The sequence below is a fragment of the Theropithecus gelada genome, chromosome 6 (assembly GCF_003255815.1).
Source record: "Theropithecus gelada isolate Dixy chromosome 6, Tgel_1.0, whole genome shotgun sequence".
NCBI classification, from domain to species: Eukaryota; Metazoa; Chordata; class Mammalia; order Primates; family Cercopithecidae; genus Theropithecus; species Theropithecus gelada.
Genome location: NC_037673.1, coordinates 53,116,346 through 53,128,032, shown reverse-complemented (window position 1 = coordinate 53,128,032; position 11,687 = coordinate 53,116,346). Strand labels below are relative to the sequence as shown.

Sequence of the window (11,687 nt, the reverse complement as noted above, 5' to 3'; positions counted from 1 at the left end):
ATAGTCAGCTCTCACAAGAAGTTAGAGAGTGGGATTCCCATGCCACAGGTTAAGACACTGAGGCTCAAAAAATTATGTTACTGTGAGGTAGATCAGCAGGACTTGTTTTCCAAGCACTGGTCAAGATGCCTGGTTGCATCCCTGCTGCTCAGAGCAGGATCTGGTTGAAACAGGGTGCAGTGAAGAAGCCAGCCAAAACGAGAAGATGGTAAGGAGAGCAACCTCTAGCTGCCCTCACTGCTTAGTAGCATAAAGACACTCCCACTAACACACCATGACAGTTTACAAATGCTTACCTTACCCGGTTACAGAAACTCCCTGCTCCTTTTCCAGAAAGTTCTGAGTAGCCCACCTCTTAATTAGCGTGTAATTAAAATGGGTCTAAATACATCTGCCAACATCCCATACACTGCTCCTCCGGGCACAGCGCCCGTGGGATAGCCCTTATCCACAAGGAGCAGTACGTCTGCTGCTGCTGTAGTGTACACTGCTGCTTCAGTAAAAGTTACCGTCTCCACCACGGGCTCCCCTTTGAATTCTTTCATGGGCAGAGCCAAGAATCCTTCAGGCTAAGTCCCAATTTGGGGGCTCACCTGCACTGCATCAACTTCTCCTAATCACACACCTAACAAAAGACAAACCCAAGTTCATACCCTTTCCATTCTCTTTGACTGCCTTTCTTCAAAATGAGCCCAAAGCAACCCTTTTCCAAACGTGAAAATGCCTGTATATTTTAATTTGGTTTTGTAATCATTTTAGAGACTTTGCATTTATTTTGATAGTTCCTCTTTTGTATTAGTTTTCTGAAGCCATTGTAACAAATCATCACCAGTTTCGTGGCTCAAAACAACAGAAATTTCTTCTCCCACAGTTCTGGGGACTAGAATTTTGAACTCAAGGTGTCAACAGGGCCTCCTCCCTCTGAAGGCTCTAAGGGACACCCTGTTCCATACTTCTTGCAGCTTCTGGTGGCTGCAAGTGTTCCTTAGCTTGTGGCTGCATCATTCCCCTCTCTGCCACTAGGCCCACGTGGCCTCCTCCACCTCTCTCTGCGTGTCTCTTATAAGGGCGTTTGTGGTTGGATACAGGGCCCACCAGTATAATGCAGGATGATTTCAACTTAAGACCCTTAACTAAATTACATCTGCAAAGACTCCTTTTCCAAATAAGGTCATATTCATAGGTTCTGAGGACTAGAATGAGGACATTCCTTTCTGTGGGCCCTTCCACAAACCATTCAGCCCTCTATCCCCTCCATGTGCTGCAGCCTGGAAACTCTCCCCAGATAGCAAGCTGGGGATTCACACTGACCTCATTTGTTTATCTTCTCTCAAAGATCCGTGTCCTGTGCTTTCTGCTGTCCGAAAACTGACCTATTTTGCCCAATTTTCCAGTTGTTTAAGGAAGAAGGGTGAATCCAGTTCCTATTACTCCAGCATGGCCAGGAGCAGAAGTTGCACCCATGAGTGTAAGCTCGTTGAATATGGGAACATTTCCTGCCTTGCCTTTCTAGTGCCTATAGAAATGATTGGAGCACAGGACTCCTTCCTTAACAACTGATGAATTAATGAACAAATGAATGAAAGGGAAGCTCATCTAAACCCTTTGTTTTTCTCTTGTTGGGGACTGAATGGCAAAAACTCCTTTTACCTCTGTCAGCCAGATGAGCTGGAGCCATCTCTCCTTAGCTGAGGATCTGCTGGTGTAATTCTCAGTTTCCTCCTCAATCCACTCGCAGCCCCTAAGTCTGGCTCTCATGGTTAATGCAAGAAACTGGTGTTGGGAAATTTAAGAGATTTATCTAAGGAGCACATTTTGGGTAATTATTTGTAAGACATATGTTCTGCCTGTGTTTTTAAATAAAAAGAATGCAGGGCATGTTGAGGGGAGGGGCTGATGTGGGAAAGGAGAATGAATAGCATTTTTGAGTGAGTAGTAGTATTGTCACACAGAAGAGAGGCCCCCCAGTATGTTGATGGAAAATTAATGATAGGCACTGAGAAAATATGAGGCAGGAGAGAAGTAAGGAGCCTGCCTATCAAAGAACACAAATTATACACTAGATCAGTCTATATCCAAACAAAGGTGGCCATGTACGGAGAAAAATGGTTTCTGCTTTTATTTCCACAATCACACACTAATTAAGTTAAAAAGAAAACAGTTATTACCACTATTAATAGCATTTATAAAAGCATCTACTATATGGCTATTTGACTTATCCAAAAATCTGGTTGTGCCTAGAATGTAGATTTTTGTTTGAATTTATTATACCATATTTTTATTGCAAATATAAGATAATAGATACTGGTTATTAACAAACCAAAAATACAGAGATTGATACAGAACAAGTTAGAAATCTACTCTAATTACACTGGCCTGAGGGAACCAATATTAGCAGTACGTATCTTTTTACATCTTTTTCAGTGTTCCCCTGAATATGTAAACATAATAATGTATACAGTGAGTGGCTTCTGGTTTTATTAAAATGTGAACAAATGAAATATATAACTTGTTTCTTTCATTTAACCGTAGATTAGTGACATGTCACCAGATAAATACACATAGATTTATTTTGTCAGATTTTTAAATCTAGAGTACGAATTTACCACCATTTACTTAACCGCTTCCTGAATGAAGTATGTTCAGGTGACTTTTCAGGTTTTACCACATATAATGCTACAATAAACTCTCTTGTGACTGCAGACTGTTTTAATTTTATCACCACAGACACTCGAGCCTTGAAATGTCACCTTTCAAATGACGCCTTTCCCCATCCTCCCTGTCAGTTGGAGAACGGAGCTGAAAGGGGAGTGAAGAAGACTGCCAACATGGATAATTACTCCACACAGCACATGGCCAGCAGCCTCCTGCTACAATATTTACATCCTATTCCATTGAGATGGCACTCTCTGCTCACATGACCCAAATGCAGTTCTCGCTCCGCCAAGAGCACAGCCGAATGCGAACTGCATTGGCAGCTTTGCACATGCTCTGTCTGGCCCTGTGAATCCTCACTCACCCATTCAGATTTCTGTTGGTGTAAAGCGACATTCCAGCTGCTGAAGCTCCGTGATCTGCTGTGTTTCCCCAGCCCAGATCCAAGGCAGGTGGCCCGTACAATTACTATCTTTTTAGAGTTTGAGTAATTGTGTTTATTTATTTGGGGGTGGAGGGTGTATTATATCCAAGTACAGCTGATGAATGAGGCCATAGAGTAACTCTTTTCTAGCAGGTATTTACAGGAATAGCATTTACTGATTTTCATCACTTGCCTGGACAACAACCTGCAGCTCTGGTGCACATTTAATTCTGAAACAGAGGTCTTGGCAAACGATGCTGCCTCTGACTGTCATGTTGACTGTAATGTTTGAGATGGTGTTTTCTCCTCTCTAGAGACCTGGATGCTTTTTGCCATTCTGATGGTAAATGATGAGACAGGCTACCATGGATTTCAGCACCCCTTCTGTGTTTGATCAGCAAAGAGGTAAAATGTTGCTTTAACACATTCTTTGGTGTTAGCATCCTTAGTCCCATGGTATGGATTTGCAGTTGTAAGGAGAGAAAGAGAAGTGTGCGTGTGTGTGTGCGTGCGTGTGCATGAGTATTTGCTATGTAGGATGTGGAAAGAGGATTTCACCTAGAAAACAAACCTGTTCAAAATGTTCGCTTCTTTGATAAGCATCTGAAACAGAAAAATAAGCTTATGATTTGTTGTATAAGCTTATGATCTTGTTGAAGCATTCCTACCTTCAAATTTTAAAAACTGAATTTCAAGCACACTATTTCAATAGTGTTGTCTTTATTCTGTTTCTTCCAAATCTTTTTTAAAAATTAGAGTAAGCAGTGTAAGAACACATCACTTTTTTTTAATCGTTCTATTAGCCCAGTATCTCATTGCTATATCTTCATAAGCATTTTTTTATTCTTTCAGGAATAGATGTTGCCTGTATTTATGTCGGGTTGATATGTTATCTCATCCAAGGTTGTGTAATGACATATCCCTATGCTATTATTTGCAGCGACAGGGTATATCTTCCTTACTTATAATTTCTGGAGTGGAAGTAATTTTCCACATCAAAATGTTGCTGTGAAATCAACTCATCCTTATAATACCATGTATTTGGCCATATGGTCTAGGTGTATACATTTTGCATATGCAGTGTGTTTATACACATCTTCACATAATACTTATGTGCAATTGTAAATTTTTTTTAGTATGAACGTGAAATTTCCATTTTATAAACATAATAAATATTTTTTAGAATCTTTTCTTAAATATCTAATATTTAAACCACTTTCTACAGTCTCTGAATATTCTTCAAGATCCTAAGTTCCTTTGGTGATTTTATCTGTTTGGGCTACAACACGAAATGGTGGTTTGAAAAAGCCTCATTAAGAAAATGTATTGCTTCATTCTTTTTTCCCTTTTCCTGCTCTAGGCCATAGCATGTTTAATACACCTCAAGCTACATTTGGCTTTGTGGGTGAATTATTTTAGCCCAGTGGGTTTCTCCAAAAATAAATTTTTATTTAGATTCCTGAGTTAGCTAATGTATGTATGTATATAGTGTGTTCTCCAGGTCTTAGCTCATTTGGAATAGTGTTCGTGTGTGTGTGTGTGTGTGTGTGTGTGTGTGTGTGTGTGTGTGTGCCTTCAGAAAGTGCTGGCTCATACCGCGTTTGGATCTTAACACCATAGAGAAAGGGGTTGTCACAGCTGTGCCCACCACCATCCTCTCCTCCTGGTACATTTTATATCACTGATGGCAGTCAGTAAAAGTGAAAATCTGCTAAGAACCAAAGAGCTCACACTGGCTAAAAAATGACGTTGCTGAGCCACAAAACACACAATGGGTTTATTTTTGAAGAATAATTGGAGGGAGCTGGGACTGACTGAAGAAGAACTAGCTCTTCATAATGAATTTACATGTTCCAGTGTTATACCTTCTAACAGGATTGAGCCCCAAACATAGTTAAGATATAGAATTACAAGACTGATTTTCTTATAACACCTTTCATGTGAGCAATTCACAGCAATTCCTCCACCTGGGCGCGATTCGCTCCCATGGAAGTTAACCCTCTCCCTGCCATGTTTATCTCTATTTCTCAATCCTTTCTCTCTCTCTAGAGGTTTTATCATATGGTGGAAAGAGCATGGGATTTTAAATCTTATAGACATAGACCAGAATGGCAGATCAGCTACTTCTTAGCTGTGTGAACTTGGCAAGTTACCTAACCTCTCTGGGCCTTAGTTTCCCCAGCAATATAATGAAGGAAATGATGCTTACCTAGCAGGTTGCTGTGAGGATCTAAAATAACATATAAAATGCACCTGTCAGCAATGCCTGATATTCAATAAGTATTTTCCCATTTTGGCTGCGGCTGTTATTATTATTGCTGTTGTTATTATCACCTTGGACTGGCAGTTTCTGAAGTGCAAAAGACTACTCATCTCTCTACCTTCAGCTTGAATGTAGCAGTCCTAAATGAGGGCTTAGTACTGGGTGATTAAATTACATTAATTATTTTTTTCAGAACCCTAGGATACTCTTTATAGCAAGCCCTAGAATAATAATTAAGCGATTCCTGAATAGTTTTATTACCCCATTAATCCTTCCTCTTTCTTAAAAGCATGAAAGACCATGAGAGGTTGAGACCATTATACAGATTTTAAATATTATATTGTTGGACAAACCAAAGGGAAGTGACTTTCTCGGGAAAAGTTGAGCATGGGGCTTTAGTTGAGGGTTTTTCATGAGTTGTTTCTATCTGGATAATTGAACCCTAGCAGCACTGGCTTTACATACAGATGGGGACAGAAGACATTGCATCTGGAAGAACCTTAGCAATCAGGCAACCCACTGGTTCTCATATTGGCTGTACTTAAAAATCATCTGGGCCAGGCACGAGGGCTCACTCCTGTAATCCCAGCACTTTGGGAGGCCAGGGTAGGCAGATCACATGGTCAAGAGATTGAGACCACCCTGGCCAACATGGTGAAACCCCATCACTACTAAAAATACAAAAATTAGCTGGGCATGGTGGCACACGCCTGTAGTCCCAGCTACTCGGGAGGCTGAGGCAGGAGAATCACTTGAACCTGGGAGGTAGAGGTTGCAGTGAGCTGAGATCGGGCCACTGCACTCCAGCCTGGCCATAGAGCAAGACTCTGTCTCAAAAAAAAGAAAAAAGAATCATCTGAAGAAATTCTGAAAATGCTGATGCTTGAATCCCACCCAGGGAGATTCCAGTTTAACTGCAGTGAGATATGGCCCCACCAACACTCCCTGGGAAGTTCTCATGGACAGCAAAGATTGAGAACCAGTCATCCAACCTACCCCTCTTCCACATTTCAGATGCGGGAACTAAAGCACAGAGAGGTTCAAAGCTGGGTCCTTCCTAATAATAATAACAACACCCCACTAAATAGCAACAGAGGGGACTGAGGCCCAGGTGTTCTCCATCCATACAACAGGGCAAAAGGAAGCTTCCTGTGCATGGCCAATCCCTGGGCTAGCACTGACTCTGGCTCATGGTTGCCCAGAGAATGGTGGAAGAATATGATGCAGAAGGACCTTCAGGGCTCCAACGAGGTGGGTTTGGCAAACTGAATCCCTCCACATGCATTTCTCAATATTTCTCTTTAGCTAGAGGCAACAAGGCATGCCAGGGTCTTGGTGACAGATGGCCATTTGCTCATGTCCTGTCTCTGCCCTCTTCCTAGTTACATGAACTTGCACAGACTAGTTGATCTCCACTGGCTTCTGCCTCCTTGACTGTAAATGTGGATAATACTATATTACATATTCACAGAGCTGCTGGGAGGCCTAAAGATCAGATTATTTGACTGGCCAGGGGCATGAGGGCTGTGTCTCTGGCTGGCTTTGTAAAACTGTGAGGGAGGAAGCCTGGGTCTTCAGAACTCTCAACTCTCTTTTGTGCTTTTAGCTTTCACCATAGCAACATCTCTTCTGGTCCCACGTGTTTTTTCTGGCTGTGTTCCCTCTCAAAGCCCACACACGCAGGAAGCGACCTGTAGTAAAGCCATTTACTACAGAACACAGAGGTTCCTGCTAAAGTCTATGTATTATGTAACTAAAGATACTTGCATTGTAAGCTTTGTCATGACTTTTGGAAAGAAAAGTTTTGCTGCGCCTGAAAGAATCCCAAGCCTCAGAGAGAAAATGAAAAAAAAAAAAAAAAAAAAGGCAAGGGGGCGGCGGGGTGGGTAGCCTCAGGGCCTCACCCACTCCTCTGTGTTGTTGGGGGTGAGGAGGGCCTGGCCCTGCCAGGGTCTTTGAGGAAATGTGCCTGAAGATGCTGAGCGGTGTGTTTGCACGCACCTGTGTGGGCTGTGGACCACCCTCTTGCACAGATTGTTTCTCTGGTCGAGTTGCGGAAAAGCAGAGGAAGGACTTTGTCTTCCAGCCCAGATTACTACAGTATGTGAGTGTCTCTGGGCTGCTGTAACCAATTATCACAAGCTGGGTAGCTTAAAACAACAGAAATATATCCTCTCACAGTTCTGGTGGCCAAAAGTCTGAAATGAAGATGTCAGCAGCGGGCCAGACACAGTGGCTCACGCCTGTAATCCCAGCACTTTCGGAGGCCGAGGCGGGTAGATCACCTGAAATCAAGAGTTTGAGACTCATCTGGCCAAAATGGTGAAACCCCATCTCTAGTAAAAATAAAATATTAGCCAGATGTAGTGTCACGCACCTGTAGTCCCAACTACTTGGGAGGCTGAGGGACAAGAATTGCTTGAACCTAGGAGGCGGAGGTTGCAGTGAGTCAAAATCATGCCACTGCAGTCCAGCCTGGGCGATAGAGTGAGGCGCCATCTCAAAAAAAAAAAAAAAAAATGTCAGCGGAGGGCCTACTCCTAGAGCCTTTAGGAAAGAATCTTCCCTGGTCCTTCCAGCCTTGGCTGCTGTGGCCTCATCACTCTGGTCTCTGCCACCATCCTCAGTTGGCCTCATCTGTGTGCATCGCTCCTCTGTGTACCTGTCTCAAAGTTCTTCTGCCTCTCCTTTAAGGATGCACGTGATTGCACTTAGGGACCACCCAGATAATCCAGGATAAACTCCTCCTCTGAAAGTCCTTGACTTAATCACATCCCTTCAGATAAAAGGTCATAGTCACTCTCTTGCCATATAAGGGAATAGCCACAGGTTCCAGCAATAGAGATGAGAACGTATCTTTAGGGCCACCATTCAACCTATTGCAGGGAGTGAGAAGAGATCAGATCCCAGAAAGAACGCAACACTGTGACTCAGTTTTTGGTAAAATCCATTCTCCTTTAAGCTAGAAGAAAAACTGACAAATAAGAGGTGGGGGCAGATGGGGAGCATCTGTTTGGTGCAGACTCTGTGCAGGGCTTTACATGGATACATACTGACAAGAAGGAATGTCTATGGAGCATTTAGCAGACCCAGGTTCTGTCCTAAGGACTGCACACAGACTAGCTCATATAATCCTCATATCAGCTTCAGAGTATGACCCCCTTTTATCGATGAGGAAATTTTAAAAGGTTATGACCTACCCAATGTTACCACAAAGTAAAACAGCAAAGCTAGGATTCCAGGCTAACCCTGTTTCACTTCAAAGCCCATGTTCTTTCTACTGCAGAATGTCTTTTCCTTGGCCAGTGATAAGGTTTAATTAAAAAAAAGACATCTATGAAAAATCGAATTAATGAATCATTTATTTTCACAGTCAAGCTCTTATTCCACTGTGTTGTGGATTTTTAAAGTTCCCACACACAGATGTGCAGGTTTTAAATCCAACTGCTCATCTAAAATGGGAATGCTAGACCAGAAGATCTGTGCTTTGCTGAAAAAGCAAAAGTGAAAAATCTGGCGTGACAACCAGATGCCTCCAAAGGAAGAATAAGCAAATTTTGAATGGTGTTTTGGGCAAAGGAGTCCTCCCAAAGGAGTTTTGAAAGGCAAGCATAGCAGATAGGAAAGGAAAGGGAATGCTTTGGGCTCAGTTGCTCAGTTCAGGCTCAGAGATCTTGCATGGGAGCCTGGAATAAATCCAGGAACATTGAGGGGAATTCTGTGATTGATTTTCAGATGGACAGTCCAGATAAACAGACTAGCTGGCAAACCAGCCCTGGTTTAGAAGCAGATTATATGTTGCCTTTGAGAAAATGTGTAGCCTTCTCCTTCTCTTGGTCAAGAAAGAGGAGCAGAGGGAAAGAGAGATGGGAGAAGAATCTTTTTTTTCCTGTTCTTGACCACTCCTGAACAAGTCTAGGCAAGCATGTTTGTTTCAGTGTTTGTTTTGTTTTGTTTTGTTTTTTGAGATGGAGTCTCACTCTGTCACCCAGGCTGTAGTGCAATGGCATGATCTCGGCTCACTGCAACCGCCGTCTCCTGGGTTCAAGCAATTCTACTGCCTCAGCCTCCTGAGTAGCTGGGATTACAGGCACCCACCATCATGACCGACTAATTTTCGTATTTTTATAGAGACAGGGTTTCACTTTTTGACCAGGCTGGTCTTGAACTCCTGACCTCAGGTGATCTGCCCTCCTCGGCCTCCCAAAGTGCTGGGATTACAGGCGTGAGCCACTGCACCCGGCCTCTTTCAGTTTTCTTGATCCCTCCTGAATAAGTCTAGGCAAGTGTGTTTGACCCCCACCTTTCTCTGCCCTCTTCTTTGTGATGCTGTCTTCTTCCAACCAACCACCTCCTGAGAAAGTGTATAACAGTCCAGTCCATTCTGAAATGTGCTGTGGCCTCCATCTGTTTCCCCCTAGGACAGGCTGTGCCCCCAATAACCTGAGCATCCCTTTCCTTCCACCCTTCATGGCTCCTCTGAAGGACTCTACAGAAGGAAGCTCCTGGCCGAGCTTATCCAAACAATTACCCTTCACAGCCATCAATATTCTTCACCACAGGACCACCCAACTGTCCTGGGGGAGGGAGCCTCTTGCCAGAGTATGCATCCCAAGAGGGAGGACCCTGGAGTGGTATCTGGAGAGAATAGAGACTCACTTGGGCAACCACATCTGAATCAACCCTGATGCTTCCCATAACTCATTGGATCAGCTTCAAGAGGCTCTCCCTCAGCTCAGCCTCCGCTGCAGCAGGCAGCTGAGCCACTACACTGAGCTCTTCCTGTCATCTCTACTCACTAACTCCACAGTTCCACAACTAAGTAACTGTGCTGAGTACCTGATATTCATGGATTTTCCCTTTGATACCACTATTTTGATTCAAGGATATTTTAACCAAAATGGATATGGAGTCTAAAAGAAAATACAATAAATTTGTAGCTGTTTTTTTATTATGAAACAAGCATGAGACAAACATCTTTCTCATCACCAAATGTGGGACAAGGTGAGAAGGTGAGGGTATGGATGCACTGAAGTCAAAGGTTGATTTTCAGATTGACAGTCCAAATAAATAAAGACTAGCTGGCAAAGGTGGCATATGGGTGGGGCTAAGACCACTAACCAGGAGTCACATGATTAATGCACTTGTAAATCTCTGTTGGTCATTTGCAGAATCTGCTGAATTGTGTTTGAGAATTCCCTTATATCATGAATGATCTACATGTAGATTTTCTGATTTATCTTTTAAAGTCATGATGGTTTTACCCTAATATCTACCTTCAACCAATATGTAGGTTTGTGTGCTTAATAAGGGCTCTTTGTTTTCTCTTTGTGAAACGTTAGAATGGCACCTGCTCATTAATGAGGATTTTCTTATTTTATCAGCTATATTGAGGGAGAAAGAGAAGGGAAGTCATTCCAGTATACATGGAAAGTATTTCCATTTCTAAATGTGCTCTCAGAACTTAAGATATATGCATGTAATATTCAATAGTATTCAATTATTTTAAATTTTTCTTTTTTTTCTATCCCCCAGGCTGGAGTACAGTGGCGCGATCTAAGCTCACTGTAACCTCCACTTCCAGGGTTTAAGTGATTCTCCTGCCCCAGCCTCTTGAGTAGCTGGGATTACAGGCACATGCCACCATGCCCGGCTAATTTTTGTATTTTTAGTAGAGATGGGGTTTCGCCATGTTGGCCAGGCTGGTCTCAAACTCCTGACCTCAGGTGATCTGCCTGTCTCGGCCTCCCAAAGTGCTGGGATTACAGGTGTGAGTCACTGCGCCTGGCCTAAATTTTTCAAAAATAATGTCAAATTTATAGAAATGTTGTAAAATTAAGAATCATATAAAAAAACACTTGTGTGCCTTTTACTCAGATTCATCTAATGTTAACATTTTGCCCCATTTGCTTTATCATTTGCTCTTTCTGTCTCTGTCTCCCTCGCCCCTTCCCTCCCTCTCTCTCTTTCTGTGTGTGTGTCTCTCTCTCCTTCTACATGTGTGTGTGCTTTTTGTTAATCTAGCATCTGCATTCTAATTTTGTCTATTGACCTAATACAGATATACCTTGGGGATACAGTGGGTTTGTTTCCAGACCACTGCAATAAAGTGAATATTGCAAAAAGCAAGTTATACAAACTTTTGGTTTGTCAATGCATGTAAAAGTTAGGTTTACACTGTACTGTAGTCTATTAAGTATGCAATAGCATTCTGTCTAAAAATGTGCATACCTTATTTTAAAAATACTTTATTGCTAAAGAAAAGCTAATGGTCATCTGAGCCTTCAGCCATCTTTTTGCTGGTAGAGGGTCTTGCTTCGATGTTGATGGCTGCTGACTGATCTC

At 42.6% G+C, this 11,687-nt stretch overlaps 1 protein-coding gene across 1 annotated transcript in view; it reads left to right on the top strand.

The window, feature by feature from the left end:
• The first annotated feature begins 2,984 nt into the window (after positions 1 to 2,984).
• The window catches only part of ANKRD55 (ankyrin repeat domain 55), a 138,749-nt gene continuing 130,046 nt past the window's right edge, over positions 2,985 to 11,687 (top strand). The window contains exons 1-2 of the mRNA XM_025388590.1: positions 2,985 to 3,103; positions 3,394 to 3,484. Of these exons, the coding sequence (XP_025244375.1) occupies positions 3,427 to 3,484 (58 nt within the window). The 5' untranslated portion in view covers positions 2,985 to 3,103; positions 3,394 to 3,426. The remainder of the gene's footprint in view (positions 3,104 to 3,393; positions 3,485 to 11,687) is intronic.